The sequence below is a fragment of the Palaemon carinicauda genome, chromosome 1 (assembly GCF_036898095.1).
Source record: "Palaemon carinicauda isolate YSFRI2023 chromosome 1, ASM3689809v2, whole genome shotgun sequence".
Lineage (NCBI taxonomy): Eukaryota > Metazoa > Arthropoda > Malacostraca > Decapoda > Palaemonidae > Palaemon > Palaemon carinicauda.
The window spans coordinates 251,648,385-251,673,384 of record NC_090725.1 but is presented as its reverse complement, the minus strand read 5'-3'; the positions used below and the strand labels follow the sequence as shown (position 1 = coordinate 251,673,384).

The window sequence follows — 25,000 nt, the reverse complement described above, 5'->3', positions numbered from 1 at the left end:
AAGAGGTGTCGACGAATACGAGTCTGCATTAACTAAGCCTCGGTGAGCGTCATGGACCAGGAGATGGAAATGGGAGAGGAGTTCCACACTGAGGATTAGCAATGTGATGTCAGCTACGAGAAACTTCATTGATATTAGGCGCTTCCAAATGATAATGTGATGGTCTCAAACCCATGGGTGAAGATTGCAGATCCGTTGGTAGCTATTTGATGGATGTTGACAGGCTTAAACAGACTACGTTGTATCCTGGAGAGTGGCCTTGGTAGAAGACAATGGCAAGCACCCGTGTCTACCAAAAATCGCACATCCATACCTGTATCCTGTAAAAAGAAAAGATTAGTGACAGGGTAGGCCACCGCCGCAAGCAATGGCCTACTTTCACGTTTTTTTGGCCACTGACAACTGTTCATACATTTCTTCGCAGCAGCCCCGAATCTGGAGTGGTGGTACCATAACTGCGGCCGATGAGTGTCTTCATTAGGAGTGGAGGTGTTGATGGAGGTCTTGAAGGTGGTGAAGTGACTATCCATAAAGGTGTTGACATTGGTCATCAGTTCCTTCATAATTCAAAGTAGTCAAGCAAATGTCTCAGATTTATCATTCATGTAGCATAGATGCAAAATACACTTTATAATTCAAAGCAGTTAAACAAGTGTCTCAGATTTATCATTCATTTAGTACAGATGCAAAATACAATCTTTAATTCAAAGTAGTCAAAGACGTGTCTCAGATTAATCATTCATATCCTATAGAGGAAAAAATACAATTTATAATTCAAAGTAGCCAAAGACATGTCTCATACTTATCATTTATAGAGTATAGATAAAGGTAAAAATTGTATTTCCAAATAGTCAAAACATGTCTCAGACTTATAATTCAAAGTCGTCAAAAGACGTATCTTAGACTCATCATTCATATAGTATAGATGCAGAATGAAATTTTCATTTCAATTAGTCAGTTATTTGTCTCAGACTTATCATTCCTATAGTATACTGTAGATGCAAAATACGATTTTTAATTCAAATTAGTCTATGACGTTTCTCAGATCTATCATTCTTGTAGCATATATGAAAAATAAAATTTCTACTTCAAATTTATATAAATTCTAATTCATGCATTCATATTGTTACAAAATACAAATAATAATTCGGTCTTCAATTCTAACTGCCTATTTGACCGGAATTGTGGCATCTGTTTTCTCTTTTTTATTTTCTTGATGGATTCAGTAAACCTTGGTGATCGATTTCTGTATTTGTTTCTTTTATTTGCTTATGAATTGTTATGTCATGATACAAAACCTTTATGTGATATTTATAAAAGGTGTATTATGAATTTTTCTCTTCTTTGCTACATAGTTTGCTTGCTATATATATATATATATATATATATATATATATATATATATATATATATATATATATATAAAGCGAAAGGCTTACCGTTTCATGAACCTTTGTGATCATTTCATGAGCTTTATAACATGCTGGTTCTTGCGTATAGAATAATACATATGCAAATGATTGTTGTCCTTGTCTGATATACAGACCATTAATCACTCAGAATATCTTCAGTATAGCTTTATGGATTATCTATACTTTTGCATGTTTGCGCTCTGTAGCTAGTTTATTGATTCCCGGGATGTGGCCCATTGCCGTTACGCAGAGCTAATACGCGTCATTTACTCGGGGCAAATTGACTTACATGATTTATCTTCTGTCCGAACTTTTTTTTTCTGTTTTGGTGCTTTGTCTGTCCAGAATTCATTGCATGGGTTTCTGATCAATCTACGTTTATTTTGATTTTTATTGATGCCATAACAATTACAAAAACTGTGCAGCTCTAGCAAACTATCAGTTATCTTATATTGGTGTTTATTTCATTCTCTTTTATTCTCTTACCTTATTTTTTCATGAACTGATTCCATCAGCCTCATCCCTGTTCTTCAATGCTAGGCCTACCTTTTGATCTGTGAAATACTTAATTTTTCTCTAATTGATTTTGATTAAAAAAACAAGTTCATACATTTGTCTTTTAAGCTTTCAGAAGAAAAAAATATTGAAATGTGAAATAATTATTATAAAATTTGTATTACAAAGACTATAGAAGTGAAACTAAATAAAGAAACCTCGGAAAACAGGTAATACAATAAGTATTAACAAATATTTGAAAGAACTTCGTGTTTTGTATTAAAAAGAGAAAATTCTCATTCGGTTATTAAATCGATCATGGTATTATTGATTAAAGGGGATAGGGACATCGGGAAAAAGTAGTCTCGGTTTTGAGACGGGTGGAACAATTTACACTTGGGATCTACTAAAAGTCAGGAGGGAGCATGTGAGGCTAAAGTTGAGAATTGGTGAAAAGCAGCCTAGGGTCTAGAGGGAGGCAGATAATTAGATGGCGAAATAAGGTAAAGGATGATATGGAGAGAAGAGGTTTGGTGGAAGAGGATGCCTTTGATAGAAGACATTGGAGGGGCGCATCAGGCAGCCGACCCCATAATGTAGGGATAACGGTGGGTAAAAAGGGGATACTGTACTGGCAAGTCCTGAAGTAGCTGTGAAGAAGTGAAATTAGAAGTTTGTGGCATTACATACAGATGATAGTTAAAGGATAATTAGGGAAATCTTGAACCAAAGAGGAACAACTGTAACAGGACTTGACTTAGATGATTACTCTCTCTCTCTCGTGCCATTTTTCTTCATAGTTTAACAACTGGGATTTTCCTCCAGTTGCACTGCGTCATTGAATGATCTTCGTGGGGGCAGTGTTGGGCCTAATGACCAAATTCTATACATCTAGTTTTGTTTTTTATGTTAATCCAAATAGCCCAGTGGCAATTAAGAATTATGAGGATCCTTTAACCATATTTAATTTTTGGAGCTCAGAAAGAATTAGAGTAAAGGAGATAACTGCTTTTTTCGAAGACTCTTGGAAATAATAATACAAACATAAAATTTGACACACTTGTTCTCCAAGTGATACTAATCAAATGTGGCCATTGAAAATGCAAGATGGCTGCCAAATTAGTCACCTGAAGAGAATGGATTGCTTATAAGTATTTGTTTTTGTCCATGATCTAGATATGGATTCCTATGTTTTCAAGCCTACTGAAATAGATTTTAATGTTTATAAAGCAAAGTTGCGCATATTTTCAAGATATTGTTTATAAAGCTAAGTGACATATTTTTCAAGATTTTACTGCTTTTTCAAGATAGCCACCAGATTGTCCGTTTTTCATTTTGTAAGCTTTGCACCAATGTTCAAACCATGCCACGGGTCCACCGGCTGCTACTGTTCACATACGCAGCTGCAGAGTGATGTGCAGGTGAGGGCTGACTGTCAGCACTTGCAACTTCCTTTGCAGCTTTTGTTACAGGAACACTTTCTCAGTTCCCGCCAGCTTGTTGCAATAGGGGTTACTGTTGTCCAATATATCTACCATGTCTCTCCCGTTTGTATCCATCACCATTTAGCTGGAATGCTTGTGTCTGGATTGGAGATAGTTCCCTGGCCACAGATGATACCAGCCTGATAGGCAGCATGCTTTGCGTGTTCTTTGAGGCCTGCCTGTGTTGGTAGAATGGAATTGTATGGATTCTTCTTGCAGGTAAAGAGATCTAAGTCTAGCTTCATTCACACTAATAGTAGTGCTTGATCTGTCGAACATAAGGACGACAAATTTCTTCAGCCTCTGCAGTTCAAGATTAAAAATCAATGTTGGATGCTGGCTGAGATTAGTGAATGTTTCAATAACATCATCAGACTCGTTCTAAGTCTGCCATGCAAATTTCTTCTCTTTCCAAGGAAGGCAGGCACAAAGTCACATACAGTGAATGCATGAAAATATGGATCTCTCTAGCTTTCTTAAGTCCTATTGCAAAACCTACCTCATAGACTGGAATCGATCGAATTTTGGCTTCTTGGCTAAAAGCAATACACATTTTCTCAAGACCTATTTCCTGTAAATACAGCAGCACAGATATTGCTGTGACTAGAACGTCTGTGTTATTGGCCTTAATGATAATATATTTTTCCCCATCAGTCGTTGCATCTCTGGTGTGTACAAATATTCTAGTGTCAGCTTCCTTATGACAACCTTGGAACACTGCATCCAAACTTCAGTGTGTTGCTAATGGTATCTTCGTTTGTGATGATGACTATGCTTGTCATCCATGCTTCACACATCTTTTCTGCAAGGAAGTGAAACAACTCTGACTTCTTGTACATAGCAAAGACTATATCCATCCGCTTATACCTGGTGCCATAGTATTCCACTTTTTGGATGAGTTCTGTAGCATAGTCATAAAATGTTTTCGAAGTACGGGGAGACAAGGCATTGATAAATGCTTATCCATAAATGATGTTTGGATCTCCCTTTGGTTTTCTGAAATGTTCACTTACACCTCAAGGATTTCAACCTGCCGTGATTTTAGGTACATGAAGCTTGCCACTATCACTGAGAGAGACAAGGTGTGACTGATTCTCGTGCTTGAAGAATTCTTGCAATTCACACTGCCTGTTCTGGCAGGAAATGAACAGTTGTGAGAATAACAAATAGTTGTCTTTAGAAAGTAACTCTGCCTGTTCTTTTGTGAAGAAAGAAATGGTGTTAATGGTGTTTTTCTTGGTTGGATGATGGAAAGGACTGTCACCTTCAGCTTCTAGCCCTTCCATGAATTATTTGATTTCTCTTTGCCCGTCAGTGATGTGCAGCTACCATTTCAGCCAGAGTTGGGTCTGCAATGTTCTTCGAGTCAAACCCCATCAGGTTGTCTGATTCCTCTTGGAATAAGTTGCCCATCTCCTGCATCACTGCAAAGAGTGATTTCACATTTTCAAAAAAAGATTTCTGGGCACTTGGTGTCTGCTGCTGTAGGTGACATCTTTCATACCAGATATTGCCTCGTATTTAGCTACTAAACTACTAACTTTGGGTACAGCAACCATCCACCTATGAAGCGCTGATGCATCTTCTGTTAACCCAGTTGCTCCCTGACCTCTCTAATCACTGTTTTGTTTTGCTTGTGTGCTTTATTGATCACTAGAGAAGAGAATTCTCTTCAATACTTGTGAATGAGAAAGTTCGCTTTGTGAAACTCCCTGGCCACATCTGGATGTTGTTGATCAAATGACCTCACATCTCTGAGGTGAATTGGGATTCATTATGTATAATTGATATTGTTGTTTGCAAGGAGTAAGTCACCAGTTCTGAAAGGGATTCACAGTACAAGTTGAAGTCCCCATCTCAGAAGGGGTAGACCAGGGGGAATATGGTGAGCTCCATGTCCAGCACCAGATTCCAGAACTAGAATTGCTGGCTTTCTTTCCTTTGTTGTTCACACTAAATCTGTAAGGATTTATCTGAAGGGCCACCCTTCAGAGTATTAATCATGGTATGCCTTTTTATAAGCTTGTACAGTACAAGTTTCATGATGTAATCCGGTGTGCTTGTCTTGTGGTGACTCTGGATGCAGATAAGTAAAGACTCTGCTGTACCAAATGAGGCCACTTCTGCTTCCACAATAACACTGGTCCAGCCACTGTCCCAAGGTAATAATCCTATTGATCTCATCACTGGATGCCCTGTCCATTCAGGGGCAGCTGCCTATCTGATTTGGAATTAGTTAGAATGCACATAGGATACTATTAGGTTGTTGCAGTCTAATGTTAACATACATTTCCTACTTGGGTGACAGTGAACCCCATGCCGAGTTTCACAGCAGTGATGTCGCAAATGTGCCTTGGTAGTGCCTAACAATCACTCTTTCAAGAACTAAATTAACTTCAATCGCTTGAAAGTTTTGGAGCTAGACGTACTCTGTCACACGCAGAGACCTTCTGTAAGTTACCCTCATCTAGTTTAGCCCATAAGCCAATGCAGTTTACCATGTATCTGAAATTATAAAATTAGTGAGAAAAATATGTCGGTGTGCTTTGCAAATGGTAAAATCTTGAAACATATGTATCAGTTTACTTTATAAAGAGTAAATTCTTGAGGAAAGTGTCAGTGTCCTTTATAATCACATTGAAAGCATAGGAATCCATATGTAGATCATGCAACCCGGACAACTATGAATGCTTCTTAGCAGAACGTCAACTTCGAGAGGCTAACTTGCCGATCATCTTGAAAATGTCCGCCATTTTATAAGTATGACTTGCAGAACAAGTGTGTCAAATTTGATGCTTGTATCATCATTGGCATGATTTTTCTGTTATCTCGTACATTTCCACGGCTCCAAGAGGGAAAGGAGCCCTGTGTGGAAAGGAAATAGAGAAACAACGAATAAACTATATACGAGAAGTAATATAAAATAAATGAAAACCAACATAAGATATTTTACGATCAGTAAAATGTTAAAATTGGTCCATCATATATTAACTTTGAAACTAACCTTATGTCAATCTGATCAACAAAAAATCATTTCAACAAGTTTGAACTTCTGAAGTTCCCCCGATTCAACTGCCAGATTAGGAAGATCATTCCTCATTCTACAATCTTGTCACAGCTGGAATAAAACTTCTGAAATACTGTGTAGTGTTCAGCCTTATGATGGAGAATGTAAAACTGTTTGAATTAACTGCATATGTAAAGGATGGTACAGTCTGGGAAGATCTGAATGCAAATAATGGTCAGAATTATGAAAACTCTTATGCAACATGCACAAAGAAATAACTGAACAATGGTGCCAGAGAATTATATCAAGATTATGCATAAGGAATGTAATAGACCACAAGTTTTTGTCCAACCAACTAAGATGAGAGTCAGCAGCTGTAGACCTGACAGGAGAACAATACTAGAGACAAGGCAGAATGAAAGAATTAAGAAAAAATTTTCGGGATGCATTGATCACCGAAAATCTTAAAAGATTTTCTCAATAAACCATTTTTTTTTTTTGTAATTACAGAAGGAACAGGGCGAATATGTTTCTCAAAAGTAAATTTGCAATCGAGAATCACACCTGGAGTTTTAAATTTATTGTATGTAGTTAGAGGGACATTGTCAGTCTGAATGTTAAGGAGCCACTGCCCTTGGACTACTTGTAATCATACTTTTAATTTTGTCAGGATTCAATATCATTCCCCATGATTTGCACCATTCACTAATTTTAGGTAGATCTCTATCAAGGGATTCAACGACCATATATCTACATTCTTGAGATTAAAGTTATGCAAAGAGAGTAGGGCCATATGCATATGCAACAGGCTTGTTTTCTAGGCCAAACCACATATCATGCTTTTATTGTACAGTATTAGAATTCATGGGCCGAGAAAACTACCCTGAGGCACACCATATATAACATTCCTATAGTCACTAGTGTTGCCATAAAAAAATTTAATAATAATGCTAGGAAAAGGCCCACACACTCCCACCTGTTTGAGTTTGAAAACAAAGGCCTCATAATTACTCGTAGCACGGTCAAAAGCAGCACTAAAACACAAGGCCAATCATACAAATCTGCTGGACCCAATGAAGGCTTTTCTGTACACCATTGGAAATAATATGAAAGGAATGACATGTTCCATGGTCTTTGCGAAGACAAAACTGGAGTATACCTATTTAGATGTTTTGTCAAAGGACATTTAAAAAACTTTGTAATATGGGAGTTGGAATTAGGGTCATAATCAGCAGAGCTAAAGCTACCACAAACATTTACCTAATGCAGTATCATTACCAAGTGCAAAAAGCTCCCTCTTATGCTGAATTGCGAAAAATAACATAACTTAGGAGTTAAGAAATTAGTCGTTTTTATAGAAAAAAAAAGAAACTACCATTTGGGTCTACACTTCCATAAAAAGCATAAGATCCAGTTAATGTTTTAATTTCACGGGACAAAAATCTGAACTTCTTAGTTTAGCTTCAGGAAAACAGGAACGAAAAAGATTGCATTTTCATTTAAACAGTGAATGACAGCCATCTAGTTTAAGCAAACTAGAATTTTTAATGGTAGAATCACACCAGTTACTTCATGCTTGAGATTTTCGGCAAACCTCAGCCGATGATTGTGAGCGAAAGTGCTGTAGCGTCAGGTTACAGTCTCGCGGTTTGAGGAGCAAATAGGAAAAAAATGTACACAGAACCAATCAGCTAGCATCATCATGACGCCCAGAAATGTTCTGACTGTTATAGTAATATGCATTGTCGGAATCTTACGTGAATTGAAGAATTCTACAACTACCACAGGATGAACAAAACAGATTTTTATCATATCTTGAGGTTTGTAGGACCCAAGATTGCCAAGCAAGAGCACGGCCTATTTGCAACAGCCATCTTGTTCATTTACATCCGAAGTCATGCTCGCGGTTTGTGCTGGCTGTTTCCTGTTCAGTCGGGAAGCCAATATATCGAGCAAAATGCTCCCGGTTTCCCATTTTCGGCAGCAATGGCTTGCTGTGGCGGAAAAAAAGCCTAGTGTGATTCCAGCTTAAGTCTGAATGGAAGAGGGCAGATTTAATGGTAGCACTCCTTAAATGTTTCTATATTATACCAGAAAGGGTTTCTTTTATGATCAAATTGGATTTCTCTTCAGTTGAAGCATAAAGGCTCTAGGCAACAGCTCTAAGCTAAGTATATTTATTCCAAGTAAAATCGGATGTGTTGCTTTTCCTAAGTTTCCCCAAATAAATGCTTCTGCAATCATTATTGAACCATGGTTTGTTGTCCATTCGTACTATATTGAGCAGATTCCAAATGTCTGTTTTTGAATTACCAGTTTTGTTATGGTATAGCTTTAGAAATTGTCTTCGTATGTTTTCAAAACCTCTTCATCTCTCTCTCTCTCTCTCTCTCTCTCTCTCTCTCTCTCTCTCTCTCTCTCTCTGAGTGTGTCTGTATGCCGGTGAGTGAATACACTTGTGTGACCCTATAAATATCCTGATTTAACGCGGATAACAAAAGGCTATCGAGTGCAATATAGCTACAAGTTTTCGTGAATAGTAAGTGATTAGTTTGAGGTCAGAAAAGTGGGATAAAACGTCGGCATAGGATAGTTATCTTGTGAATTACTAAAAATCTGATCAAGATGGCGCTCTATAATACAGGCAAAGCTTGGAGGGACATTACTGCAGTCAGCAGAAGTAAATTCCATGAGTTGGCGAAACAAGAACTCGATCGTCTGATAACTCCAACCAGTGTGACGGAAAAATATTCGCAGACATATTGAAACAATATGATCCAACAAACTGGAGCAAATCTGTGGAAAACATCAGCAAAATAATAGAAGAAATTCCAAAGAAGATCCAAGGGATAAAGAGACTTATAAAGAAAGTTTACATCAATCAACACATTCCATCAAAGAACAATAAGAAGTCCAGTATGGTGAATATGCTGATTGATGCATTGGGAAAAAGAATGCCAAAATGGTGCAATACATGTAAGATATGGTATTCAATTAATAATCCTCAACAACTGATTAGAAAACGCGATGCCTGTCATGTTCCAACACACCCTACATGTGCTGAAATACTGCAAAAAATAAAAAATAGTCACACAAAGGTATTCTGCTCAACATGCTTAGTCTGGATAGAAAATATAGTTAAGTCGAGACTAAAGCTGCAAATAGTTGAAGAAGAAGACCCAAGAGACTCTACCCGGACCTACATACTTTTAGGGAAGAGCAAGAAAAAAAGAAAAGAAAGATATAGTCTGCAATTTGCTGAAAAGAGGGAATTGCTGATTTGGTGAAAGATGCTACTATAAGCATCCAAAGATATGCCATAATTATGAAATATATGGTAAATGTGAGTATTTAGACAGATATGGAGACGAATGCAGAGATCTCCATCCAAAAATATGCAAAATCCTAAATGAAGGAAAAGGATGCAAATACAACAAAAAATTTCGATATATGCATCCTGCAACCATGAATGAAAGTAAGAAAACTCAGCAAAAAGAAAAGGAAAATGAAAGCAAAAATGAAAAAAAAAAAAAAACCAGGCCAAGTATATACTGCGCTATGCACCAAAGGCCCCAAGATATGATGCCTTTCAACCCAAATATGCACATTTAGAGCCCAACTACAAAGAATGCATCTATAATGCCAGGGGTTGGTGCACAAAAATAAATATGAAGGCGAAAGAGCAAATATAATAGAAAAGTTGGATTTTTTAATGGCAGAATTCCTGGAAATGAAGAAAAGAACATCATATCAGAACAGGAAGGAAGCATGGGAGAATTCATATTATTACCAATATTAAATAATGGGGATGAAACACAAACCATAATAGTGATGAATGCACAAGGTTTAGTCACGAGTAACTCTAAAAGGAAAATAGAGTTCTTAGAACTAACCCAAATTGAAAAAAGAGATATATTAAATATAAGTGAAACATTGTATTCCCAAGAGATTGGCAGTGATGATCAGATAAAGGGTTTCCAAACATATAGATCATACAGAACAAATAGGAATCAAGGGGAAACCGCAATATATGGAAGAGACATAAATCAAGGAAAAGTCTGTGAAAAATACAGCAACACAGAATGTGAATTGATTGCGGTAGAATTTGAATTTGAAAAACTAGTGAATATTGTAGTTTACAGACCCCCAAATACTAAGGAGTTTGACATAATAATAAAGAAAATAGATGGTATATGTAGAAACCATAAAGATTGGAATATACTCCTATCAGGAGATTTTAACTTTCCTTTCATGGATTGGAAAGAACGGATAGAAGAAAGTGGTTGTATATACATATAAAAAGAGAGTAATAGTAGCGCAGAAGATAAGAGGCAATTTGAAAAGCTTCAAGATATGCTATTAGAACATAATATGCAACAAATAAACCACATTCCAACAAGAAAGGAAAATGTCCTAGATCTAGTATTTGTGAATGAGGTGAATTATGTTAAAGAAGTAATTGTGTATAACACGGGAATTTCAGACCACAATGTCATAGAATTAATAGTCCATTCCAAAGCAAGTGATTGCAGAATTAATAAAAGCACAAAACGTTGGGAAGGATATGGAAAATATAATTTTTACAGTAAGAATATAAAATGGTCAGAAATAAATGAAGAACTGGACAAAGAATGGAAAAATGTATTCGTAACTGATAATATACAGGTAAATACGGACATACTGTACAAAATACTGGAGGAAATTGTTGAAAAATATGTACTGAAAAAAAAACAATAAACAAAAAACATGCATACCAAGAGACAGAAAAATCTTGCAAAAGAAAAAAATGTGTGGAAAAGGATGGAAATAAAATGTAAGATAGAAAATGCAGAACAAAAGATTATACAATCGAAAGAAAATGAAAAAAGGGACTTAGAAGAAAGGACTCTTCAAAATATAAGAAAAAAAACCCAAAGTGCTTTACTCCTATGCTAAAAAGATGAATAAAGGGAGATTAGAAATAGGCCCTCTAAGAATTGAAGGACGGTTAACGAATGAAAAAAAGGAAATATGCAACATATAAGCAGAAAATATAAGAGTGAGTTCATGCCAAGAATCGCGATTGAGAATAATGAAACAGAAATGAGAGAAGAAAATGTTGAATATCTAATGGATATAAATATTAATGAAGCAGACATTGTCAAGGCTATAAGCGAAATTAAAAATGGATCGGCAGCAGGACCAGATGGAATCCCAGCGATTTTGTTAAAAAAAAACTGCACACACTATCGCAAAGCCGCTTGCAATACTGCTAAGACAAAATGTAGATATGAGCGAGATATATGTTAAACATAAATTAGCTTATATAACCCCTATTTTCAAAAGTGGATCAAGACTAGAGGCAAGCAATTTTAGACCTGTTAGTCTAACATCACATATTATGAAAGTGTATGAGAGAGTAATAAAAAAGAAAATAATGAACCATTTGGTTAAAAATAATTTGTTTAATATAGGTCAACACGGTTTTGTGCCCGGAAAAAGTACACAAACCCAACTGATAGCACACTATGAAAAAATGTACAAAAATATGATAAAGGAAAAAGACACAGATGTGATCTATCTAGATTTTGCAAAAGCCTTTGACAAGGTAGACCATAATATATTAGAGAAAAAAATGAGAAAGCACAATATTGTGGGAAAGATAGGAAAATGGGTAAAAGAATTCCTGCAAAACAGAAAACAGATAGTGGTTGCAAATGACGAGAAATCAGATGAAGCTCGGGTAATATCTGGCGTGCCACAAGGTACGGTGTAAGCTGCACTGCTGTTTGTTATTATGATCTCAGACGTAGACTGTGATGTTAAAAACTCTGTAGTGAGAAGTTTTGCAGATGACACAAGAATAAGTAGAGAAATTACTTGTGATGAAGATAGGAACTCACTACAAAGAGATCTAAACAAAATATATGAATGGGCGGAGATAAATAGGATGGTATTTAACTCGATAAATTCGAATCAATAAATTATGGAAACAGAGAAGGAATGGTATATGCATACAAGGGACCTAATAACGAGACAATCACAAACAAGGAAGCAATTAAAGACCTTGGTGTAATGTTAAATAGGAATATGTTATGCAACGACCAAATAGCAACACTGCTTTACAAAACTTATGTACGTAGTACACTTGAGTACTGCAATGTGATATGGTACCCACACTACCAAAAGGATATTGCACAAATAGAGAGTGTACAAAGGTCCTATACTGCTAGAATAGAAGAAGTTAAGGACCTTGACTACTGGGAAAGACTGCAATTTTTAAAACTATACAGTCTAGAAAGGAGAAGAGAATGCTACATGATAATACAAGCATGGAAGCAAATAGAAGGAATTACTGAAAACATCATGGAGCTAAAAATATCAGAAAGAGCAAGCCGAGGTAGATTAATAGTGCCAAAAAATGTACCAGGAAAACTAAGGAAGGCGCACAGAACATTAATCCACTACGCACCAGCATCGATAATGCAGCGACTATTTAATGCACTGCCAGCTCATCTAAGAAACATATCGGGAGTGAGCGTAGATGTGTTTAAGAATAAGCTCGATAAATACCTAAGATACATCCCAGACCATCCAAAACTGGAAGATGCAAAATACACCGGAAGATGCATTAGCAACTCTCTGGTGGATATACGAGGTACCTCACACTGAGGGACCTGGGGGAATCCAAACATAGAATAAGGCAATAAAATAAGGCGCTCTCTCTCTCTCTCTCTCTCTCTCTCTCTCTCTCTCTCTCTCTCTCTCTCTCTCTCTCTCTCTCTCTCTCTCTCTCTCTCTCTCAAAATATTGATTTTCTACACTTTTATTTCAGAACTGATTTGAGGGCCTACTTTACTTGATCATTTGGACCCTCTCAACTTTTGTCATTTGATTTTAAATTATTCGACCTCATTTGGTAAAATGCAAATACCTGTCTTCTTTGACCTATCCCTTATCTTAAAATATTTCAGACATGGGCAAAGTTTCTGTCACTCAATGAATAATGTCCTTTATGAGTTTTTAATAACGTCCCCAACTGTATGCTGGTTGTACCTTTTACTAATTTGAATATCTTTTTACTTGTAAATATTGTAAAACAATGAAACTGTAATGAGTAAGTCCACATAAGCCACTACTATTTCTTTAATAGTTGTCAAACTGTACAGTAACATGGAAAGTGTTTGTATTGAGTAAACTAAAAAACACCCGTTCTTATCTTCATTAATGCCTCAACTCCTTTGAGTCCATTTTTATCTTCCACATTTACTTAATTCTCTGAATTTATTGGAAACCTTGAATTAGGCAGGGTTTAATAAATTATAGATGGAGAAATATGAATACAAGAGTATCCTGATTTGGTGTTTACATTAGTTTAACGTTTTGATACAGCCATCTTGTAATATAGTGAAAGCCATTAGAAACACGTCACTGATAGAATGGGATACTACAGTTTATACAGTAGACGTGTTTTAGCATTCAAGAAAAGTATATACCAGGAGGTGATAAGTAATCACTTAAGAAGAGAATGAAATCCACTGCAAAGTTGTACGCATTTAATGACCAAGGCAACGGGGCTTCTTCAGAAACGGTGTTCAATCAAAAGTTCACAACGGATCAGTGCAATAACAAGGAACACAGTGTCAGTATCAATAACAGCAGCACACCTCTACCTCCTCCTTAGAGAAAAGATGACCGTCCTGAAGAAATCCTCAGGGATTTCTTGCCAAATCTTACAGAGACTGGCTTCCAACTGTGGTAAGTTGAAGGACGGCACCATATTTGCAATTCTTCTCCCCATCTCATCCCAAACATGCTCGATTGGTACCAAATCAGGAGAGAGTGAATGCCATGGCATGACAGCAAAGTTGCTATGTTGCGGAAAGTCCATGGTGTGCCTTGCTGTATGTGGTTTGGCATTATTTTGTTGCTGTGTGTGGAGACATTGATCAATCATCATGTGTGGAACAATGATAGGTCTTGAAATGTCCTGCTCGTACATTTGGGTAGCAACTCAGCTTTAAAAGACAGAACAGGCAAAGGGGTCCTGTTAAGCAATGTAATCTCACCTCAGATCATCAGACTTCATCTGCCCTAGCGATTAGCCTCCAAAACATAGCGATTGGCGTGACTTTCACCGTGTCTCCTCTACACACAAACATCCATCAGCCGGTCTGAATTGGAATCTGAATTTGTCGGTGATGAGAACTCTTTGCCACTCTTAGTGTGTCCTACAATGATGTCTTCACCAATTCAGACGTGCCTGTTGGTGTCTGAGTGTCAGAATTGGACCAACTCAACGTGTATATAGCCCCCTCTCACGTACATAGCGCCTCACAATTTGAGGGCTGATTCTCCCTCTTCTCCTAACAGTTGCTGAAATTGCCGTCGCAGTTGTTGGAACCGATTCTTCAAGTGGGTAACCTGGGTGTAGTGGTCTTGGTTTGGAGTTGTGATGCGGGGTTGTCCCACACGTTGAAGGTCACGTGTACTGCCACTTTGTTTAAGACGTTGGGAAGGTTTAACAATAGTGGACATGTAACACTTCAACCATCCGGCCACTGCACGGGTGGATAATCCAGCATTAAGCAAAACAACTGCTCGCCCTCTCTCAATAGTAGATAATTGAGGCATTGTTACCAATTTAGCAATGCAATTAAACTCTCAAAACCATGTGACTGTTACAGGAAAATATCAAACTTTATCATTGCTTAAATTTCAGATGAATTCTGTAGCATATCTAATGATTTTCAATATATATAAAGTCTTGTCATAGAATTATGAACACAGCATTAATGAATTATTTGAAAGCATTTTATCTCATTCTAGATTGATCTTTTACAGATAACTTTCGCCAGTATTACCAACACCTCAAGTGAAGTAACATTACTCGATGTTTACAGTGTTAATCACAACTTGATGCCTATGATTCAGACCTACGGCAAGTGGTTAGAAAGAAGTTCTGTGATGGTATCAGAGCACTCATGGATGAATAGGAGGTCCAACTTAACTGGGATGCATTTACGATGCACAACGATGGAGGTAAGATTATTGGTGATATTCAGAAGACGAATGTATAAAAAGATGGATAAACAATGCAAAGTAGGATTATTTTAAATAAATGATATATATTTCTTTTGGGATAAGGAGTAAAATTATTTATATCCATAAAGCTCTGTAAATTCCGGGGCAAACATTTAATGATTAATATTTATAATAATTACAGAGAAATAATTATGAAACAAATTGATAAATAGATATAGATAAAGTCAAAGGCAGCTATTGATTTTTCCGTGGTTTAGGAATTAATATTGTTTACTTTTTAAAGCACATTTAAGTGGATTTTTTTTTTATAAACATCATTATTGTATATGATGTTGGTTATCAAAGTTAACTATTCCCCTCATACATACCTGGAATAATGATAAATTATTGTAGAGAATGTTCGTATCCCAGCATCTTCGCCAACTTGTCTTTTGTTTGGATGGGATATAATCAGAGACTTCTTATTAAAATACGTTTAATGCGTAAAGCTTACATTACAGCTCTACTCTCTGACTTGTGACTCTCAAGAGAGAATATGTAAACAAAACTCGTATAGATACATACAAAAATAACACATGAGCATCACTCCATAAATAGTCTGGGAGCTCACAGAGATTTGTATTACATTTCGAGTACAAAAGGTTTGATAGCTAAAATCATCAGCTAGTATGATGGGGATCCCCGAATGGCCATTCTTAAGTTATGCCATTGGTGCGTTGAGTAGGGGGCGCAGCTTGAACTGCCCCCCAAATTCGGTTTAAATTGCATTTTGGAGTACATCAACCAAACCTGTGATAAAAGTTTCGTTTTGGCACTGTAATTACAGATGTGCCATTCTTAAATGGCGCAATTGGTGCAAAACCCATTTAAGAAGGGCTCAAGGGGGGCGCTACTGTCACATTTAAATCACAATTTGAGTACATCAATGAAAGTTTGTGGAAATATACCTTAGAGCTTCCTGATGAAGAATCAGTAATTCTTAAGTGTCAAATTTGGTGCAAAACCCATTTAAGAACGACCTAAAGAGGACGCTATTTTTTTGCACATTTAAAACACGTCTTACGTACATTAATGAAACTTTGTAGAAATATTCTTTAGACCTTCCTGATAAAGGATCAACAGTTCTTAGGAGTTGAAGTTGGTGCAAAACCCATTTAAGAAAGGCCTAAAGAGAGTGCAATATGAGCACATGGAGGATTAACGTATATTTTCTAGTGCCATGACCTCTCTGTGTACCATGAATAAAACTGTGAGAATCTTTGTTTTATATGATATAGAAGAACAAAGGAACTGCAAATTTATATATTTAAGTATTTATTTATACAAACAAAGTGCACTGGTGAACAGTGAATACAAGAAAAGGTGAACTGGTGAAGAGTGAATGCAAGAAAAGGTGCACTGGTGTAGAGTGAATACATGAAAAAGTACACTGGTGAAGAGTGAATTCAAGAAAAGGTTCACAGGTGAAGAGCGAATACAAGAAAATGTGCACTGGTGAAGAGTGAATACAAGAAAAGGTGCACTGGTGAGGAGTGAATGCAAGAAAAGGTGCACTGCGGAAGAGTGAATACAAGAAAAAGTACATTGGTGAAGAGTGAATTCAAGAAAAGGTTCACTGGTGTAGAGCGAATACAAGAAAAGGTGCACTGGTGAAGAGTGAATGCAAGAAAAGGTGCACTGCGGAAGAGTGAATACAAGAAAAAGTACATTGGTGAAGAGTGAATTCAAGAAAATGTTCACTGGTGTAGAGCGAATACAAGAAAAGGTGCACTGGTGAAGAGTGAATGCAAGAAAAGGTGCACAGCGGAAGAGTGAATACAAGAAAAAGTACATTGGTGAAGAGTGAATTCAAGAAAATGTTCACTGGTGTAGAGCGAATACAAGAAAAGGTGCACTGGTGAAGAGTGAATGCAAGAAAAGGTGCACTGCGGAAGAGTGAATACAAGAAAAAGTACATTGGTGAAGAGTGAATTCAAGAAAATGTTCACTGGTGTAGAGCGAATACAAGAAAAGGTGCACTGGTGAAGAGTGAATGCAAGAAAAGGTGCACTGCGAAAGAGTGAATACAAGAAAAAGTACATTGGTGAAGAGTGAATTCAAGAAAAGATTCACTGGTGTAGAGCGAATACAAGAAAAGGTGCACTGGGGAAGAGTGAATGCAAGAAAAGGTGCACTGCGGAAGAGTGAATACAAGAAAAAGTACATTGGTGAAGAGTGAATTCAAGAAAAGGTTCACTGGCGTAGAGCGAATACAAGAAAAGGTGCACTGGTGAAGAGTGAATGCAAGAAAAGGTGCACTGCGGAAGAGTGAACACAAGAAAAAGTACATTGGTGAAGAGTGAATTCAAGAAAATGTTCACTGGTGTAGAGCGAATACAAGAAAAGGTGCACTGGTGAAGAGTGAATGCAAGAAAAGGTGCACTGCGGAAGAGTGAATACAAGAAAAAGTACATTGGTGAAGAGTGAATTCAAGAAAAGGTTAACTGGTGTATAGCGAATACAAAAAAAGGTGCACTGGTGAAGAGTGAATGCAAGAAAAGGTGCACTGCGGAAGAGTGAATACAAGAAAAAGTACATTGGTGAAGAGTAAATTCAAGAAAATGTTCACTGGTGTAGAGCGAATACAAGAAAAGGTGCACTGGTGAAGAGTGAATGCAAGAAAAGGTGCACTGCGGAAGAGTGAATACAAGAAAAAGTACATTGGTGAAGAGTGAATTCAAGAAAAGGTTCACTGGTGTAGAGCGAATACAAGAAAAGGTGCACTGGTGAAGAGTGAATGCAAGAAAAGGTGCACTGCGGAAGAGTGAATACAAGAAAAAGTACATTGGTGAAGAGTGAATTCAAGAAAATGTTCATTGGTGTAGAGCGAATACAAGAAAAGGTGCACTGGTGAAGAGTGAATGCAAGAAAAGGTGCACTGCGGAAGAGTGAATACAAGAAAAAGTACATTGGTGAAGAGTGAATTCAAGAAAAGGTTCACTGGTGTAGAGCGAATACAAGAAAAGGTGCACTGGTGAAGAGTGAATGCAAGAAAAGGTGCACTGCGGAAGAGTGAATACAAGAAAAAGTACATTGGTGAAGAGTGAATTCAAGAAAAGGTTCACTGGTGTAGAGCGAATACAAGAATAGGTGCACTGGTGAAGAGTGAATGCAAGAAAAGGTGCACTGCGGAAGAGTGAATACAAGAAAAAGTACATTGGTGAAGAGTGAATTCAAGAAAAGGTTCACTGGTGTAGAGCGAATACAAGAATAGGTGCACTGGTGAAGAGTGAAAACAAGAAAAAGTGCATTGGTGAAGTGTGAATACAAGAAAAGGTACACTGGTGAAGCGTGAATACAAGAAAAGGTGCACTGGTGAAGTGGGAAATACCATACGTGCCAATACTGTTTACAATTCGATCTTCATTTATGCTATTTAACTGGATATCATAATTTAATATCTAACTTATTTAACTCGTGAATTATTTTTTTCTTTAAATGTAATGTTTCACACCTTTTGTAAGATAGTAGTAATCGTAGATATGGTAAAACATTGCTATCTAATAATATGCTGCTACAGGTGATGACCGGGCACTAACATGTCTATTTGCAAGTGATTATGCTCTTTGAAACTAAAACTGCCTTTTGATAGACACACTCATATTAATTAGTGCACACATACATGTTTCACATTTGCTATAAATCTATTGCTAAAGTTTATAAGATGAAACATTAAAACTGCTGATGAATCTCTCTCTCTCTCTCTCTCTCTCTCTCTCTCTCTCTCTCTCTCTCTGTTAGGAAAAGATATGTGAATATACTTATAATCATGAGTTCAACTAGTATTTACTGGTATAGTTAATTATCATCTCAGCCTGCCTTTCTGTAACAAGATTTTAGTCATCCTCATCACAACACTCATCTTCATCTGAAGATGCAATGTCCAAGTCGTCCTCATCATTGTTCAATGCTTCTAAATCATCTGTTTCTGGGATAAGGCATTCATGGAAATGCTCCCCCTCGAATCTAACCGGTTTGTAATAGCCATCAACCAACTGCCAGCCATTTTCTTCAGAGGGATGCTGCTCTATATGAGTTTGATCTGCTCTTTGTTGTTAGCAACAATAGAGGCACGCTCAATTTAAGGACTGATCTCATCTTCGCAAGGTAGTAGTCCACTTGCATCTATGCCCTTCAAATTGGCTAGGAGGTATTTTCCATTTCGATTTGGTCCATGTCTTCATAAACTTCTCATACCTCAATTCATTTAGGCAAGTGTTTGCTCTATCCTCAGCTCCATACATTGTGGCTGTGAACCTCTGAAGAGCTTCATTCGTCGTACTAGAAATTGTAGAGCTCATTGCCATTACTCTGAAAGTCTTCTGATAGTCAGGTTGCTTTCCTAGAGTTTGGAGAGGCCTGAAATCCCTTTTCTGACAAAAGCTGATACATACACTGATCCTGTGAAGGCATGGAAAGCTGGCAATGCTGCACAAAGATATGGTATTAGTTCCTTCCATATTGCAGTCAGGCTGACTTAATGACGATTGCTCTTTGAAACTGTTCTTATATCCATCCGCAATGTTGGCTGAGAACTATTGCAGTGGTACAATAATTTCACTGCAATATCTGTGTCGGATGCTGTGACCACTGTGTCAATTCTCATGATCAACTGATAAGGGCTAATTCATCTGCTGCGTTTCGCTGTATCATGCCCTCTGTCACCTGGAACATATAACATTCCCCTTAGACATCTAGGAAGACTTCACAATCGCCAAAAATTTTAGCATATGAAGAGTTTTGCCATTCATTGGTAAGAAACTGAGGTAACTGCTTCTTGAAGGACTTGGAATTTAGGGCATCGATTAGATTTCTTGGCACTCGTCTCTGCTCTGACCCTGTGATGATGAAGGTTCTGTTGTCAGGTCCCCACCTGTCTCTTTCAGTGTCCTTAATTGAAGTCTGTGGATAGTCATCAAAGTCTATGTGTATGCGTTTGGCTGACATTGTTAAACTCTGGGTAAGAATACTTCTGGCTAGTCCTCTGTATGTGGGGACAAATTTAGTGGCAAGGTATGTAAGAGAAAATGTCCATCTATGATATAAGCACTGAAGTGTTTTGGCTGCTGTTCAAGACCTTTCAATTTACTCTCGATATTTTAAAGAGCGCACTCCTATCGGTCTTTGACATCACTTCTTCAGGGCTGGTCAAGGACAGAGGTATTGGAATCAATGGGTACTGGAGAATATGCTGCATGTCATTGTCTCTTCTTGGTGGACAGTACAAGGAGATGTCCCATCAGATCACGTGATCCCTTAAGCACTGCAACTTAAAGTGTTATTTATCCGACGATTGCTTGCTCAGCCATCTACAAAGGTTTTCGGCTTTTCCTTCTTTATTAGATTTTCAAACAAATTTTATTTAGATTACTCATGCAAGCCTGGATGCATTCCTTGTGTCTGACTTTTCTTTTGGTTGGTACACAGAGAAGGCATTCATGGATTTCATCATTGGTACCTTTTCCTGTGGAAATATTGTACAATACCTGTGAACCTTCCCGTGTTTCAAATAGATTGTTCGTATCTAAGATTTGTTTGATGATTTTCTGAAGATCCTCATTGTCACGTTGAATTCGTCTTGGCCTAAGTTCTGTAGTAAAATCTTCGTTGCTAGTCAATCCTGTCCTCTCTTGCTGCTGACTAATGAATGATGCTTGGGTAGCCTTTGTTACCATCCATCTAAGGTGAGCGGAGTAGTCATTAGTGAAAGAGGTGATTCCTGTCAGTCGAGATGTAGCGTCGGCATTAATAGTTTGTTCCAGTTGTAAATCTACAAGAATTCTGCTGAAATCATGTTCTGTCCTTTGCACTGTGTATACACCCCGATTAAGTATCTCTCTAAGTCTGGGATGAGTCGCATCAATATTCAATAGCACTAATTGGTATTTTGTTAACCACCAGGAATAGTTGATGTGGCCTGTGGCAAAGCCCGAGTCAATAATCAGTGTAAGTGTGAAGACAGAGCTCGATGTTATTTGTCCGGATAGCTCTTTCAAGTTGGTGAAACATGTTAATGTACTCCACATACATCATCCAGAACTTTGCAGTGTATCCATGAGCTCTTGATACAGTTGTCTTGGTGAATTCAGAATACTCTTTCGAAAAATTTTCCAAAAGATCTGCATTGATCACCAGCTCAATCCCATGGTTTCCTGCATTGGTATTTCCTTTCACAGTAGATATCAGGGTATGAAGCTCTTCACTGTAATCACATGTTTCTAGAAAGGCCTTGAAATGCAGGCTTTCGAAGGCAAGGAAAAGAGAGGTTAGAGGCTCTGGCATTGGTTGAAGTGCTTACCTGTGAGGAACCCAATCAAAGAACCTGGTGTAAGGACCCCAGTCTCTATTGGCATGTCTGGTCGTCCTGATTCTGTTATGTCTTCCTTAAATTTTGAAATAACCCAGTAAACTCACAAAAGACCTCAATATGGTAGTGGGTTATCAAAATTTTAAATCAATTAAAAAATATTACAAAATTTGTGATCAATTATTCAGCCAAAGGGAATAATAAAAAACATCAGTTAAACCCTTCTTAACTGGCTATCTTCCATACAAAGTAAAGTAGCCACTATACTGGTATTATGCAACCCTAATTTTTATAATCACGAGCCCCTGAAAAGAAAAGTTACAATTAGTACTATCATTCAAAAAAATTTATCACTTATATATTCAGTGAAACAACATTAGTAATAACATAAACAGAAGAGCTCACAATAGCGTGTTGTGGCACATGTGGAGGAGAAGAAATGAGTGAATATATAGGCCTAAAGAAAGTGAATATAGGCCTTTTCAATAACCTAATAGTAACACCCTCTTTAGGCCGTTCTTAAATGGGTTTTGCACCAACTTCAACTCCTAAGAACTTCTACAAAGTTTCATTAATGTACGTAAGACGTGTTGTAAATGTGCAAAAAAATAGCGCCCTCTTTAGGTCGTTCTTAAATGGGTTTTGCACCAAATTTGACACTTAAGAATTACTGATTCTTCATCAGGAAGCTCTAGGGTATATTTCCACAAACTTTCATTGATGTACTGAAATTGTGATTTAAATGTGACAGTAGCGCCCCCTTTGAGCCCTTCTTAAATGTGTTTTGCACCAATTGCACCATATAAGAATTGCACATCTGTAATCACAGTGCCAAAACGAAACTTCTATCACAGGTTTGATTAATGTACTCCAAAATGCAATTTAAACCGAATTTGGGGGGCAGTTCAAGCTGCGCCCCCTACTCAACGCACCAATGGCATAACTTAAGAATGGCCATTCGGGGATCCCCATCATACTAGCTGATGATTTTAGCTATCAAACCTTTTGTACTCGAAATGTAATACAAATCTCTGTGAGCTCCCGCACTAAAAAGATTGAATCCTACTGCAATACAAAAGTAAGAAGAATCACCTCCTAACTTTAGGACAATTAACCAATGATTAAATCCTTCATAACATACGCTACTACTCATACAAACTATGTTAAAACATGTTCTATCAATGCATTACTGTGCGACATTACTCTTAATATCCGTAGCGCATATAATATTACAGTAAAAAATACATAACAATCATATACAGTAGATAGTAAATACAGAATTCAATTGTGATTTTTTTTTAGACATCGTTATCATTATAAACTTTTTTTTACATCAGCTCTTCCGTTTTTAGTATTGGCTGTGAAATAACTTCTCCGGTCGCTTATATCCTTGTCTTAATGATTTATCATCTGGTGTAGATCATTATCTGTTCCCCTTTTACATATAGTTGGTTGGCCAAGGCACCAGCCACTCATTGGGATACTACCGCTAGAGTGTTTTGGAGTTCTTTCACTGGCGACATAGTAGTACATTGTATCCCTCTCTGGTTACCTCTCATTTTTATTTTGTCTACACATACACTAAATAGTGTGCCCTGTTGTTTACACCTTCTTCTCTTTCTGGCAATACTAATATAACCGAAAAAATTTTCTTCAGTCAATTATTGGTTAGGGCAGAAAAGTCTCTTTATACTGTATATGGTAAGCAGGTCTTCTAGGAGAAGAATATCCTAAAATCAAAGTATTGTTCTCTAGTCTTGCCACTTCCAATTCTTCTGCTTTTCACCATAGGTCTAAACCATCAGTGTCTTAGCCTTCTCCGCCTTTTTTTCAAATCTTATTATTATTGTTACAAGCCAAGCTGCAACCTCATCTAAAAAAAGCAATGCAACTTCTATATATTTGGCAAGAGCTAAACTACTTTAATTTTCTTCTACCATGTCTACTCTTCGTCTCAAATTTTTAGACATTTTATTTCATTCACATTTATCATTCACATTTCACTTGCATACAAGAGTTGTACTAATAATTCCTACATTAGCTTGCATAGACAATTTTATATTCTTGCTTTACCTAGTCAGATATATCTCCTCTCTCAGTTACCCATGATAATTTTTGTAAATTTACGGATATGTGAATTGATAAACTGTTTTCAATTTTCTACAATCTTCACTAGCAATATTATTTTTTTCATTTACCCTTACAACCTTATAATTTAATTTGCATTTGCTTCTCTTACAAACACGTTTAATTTCTTTTAAAATTTTCTGTAGTTTCTTTTCAATATTGTCAGTCAGTACCATGTCATCTGCAAACATTGACTATTTCACAATTTCTATGCTTCACTCCAAGTTTGCACCCATCCCTGATATTTTTAATAGACTTCTAAAATCACTTTAGTCATAGAAATATAGTATACCCCGAAAAAAATATGAAAAACATATAGCAGGGCCATGTTTCTAACCCACTTTTAAACTAAAGCAGCAACTCTTCCATCTCCATCTGTATATTTCAAGTAACTTTTTGTTCTAATTGTGAAACTTTTTATTCCTCTCAGAAATTAACCTTCGATACCACATGCTTTAAAAACCTTTCCATTGCCACTTTATCAATTTTACTAATAGAATTTCCTAAGTTTGTGTGTGTCATGTATATCTTTTCACCTCCATAACATCTCATATAAGTGTTTTGGTGCAAACACTGGATAAAAATTGGTATAACACTTGTATCATGTTTATTGGGTCTATTGATGTGTAATGGGGAAAAGGAGCAAGAAGATCACTACTCGAATATTGTATTGTGTTGAGACTTTATCTGCTTCCTCTAAAACTTTCAACAAACAATTTCGGTCTTTGTCTCCTTTTTTATAGTATACCAAGTATCATTTGATATCCATGGCTTTCTCCTTGTAACTTAATGTTCCAAAACTTCACTACCAACTGACATATATATTCTTAATATCACACCATTCTTTGTTAATTGTCTGTTTATTGTCGAATACTACAAATCGATTCCTACATTCAATTGCAAATATTTTTCTGTGCTCTTCTTCTAGAAGCTTAGTTGTATCAAACCTACGTATTTTATTTACATTTCTGTTGGGTGCTTTCAGATTTTATTTCATTGTGGCAATGAGGAGCTGGTGATCACTACCAATAGCTATACCTCTATAGCTTCTTACATTTCTCAGAGTACTCTGTCTCTCTTTATTAAAGGCTATGTGATCTATTTG

At 36.9% G+C, this 25,000-nt stretch overlaps 1 protein-coding gene across 1 annotated transcript in view; it reads left to right on the top strand.

Moving 5' to 3' along the window:
* LOC137655236 (glutamate receptor ionotropic, kainate 2-like) overlaps window positions 1–25,000 on the top strand; it is a 240,098-nt gene that overhangs the window by 136,477 nt on the left and 78,621 nt on the right. The window contains exon 4 of the mRNA XM_068389123.1: window positions 15,222–15,419. Coding sequence (XP_068245224.1) covers window positions 15,222–15,419 — 198 coding nt within the window. The remainder of the gene's footprint in view (window positions 1–15,221; window positions 15,420–25,000) is intronic.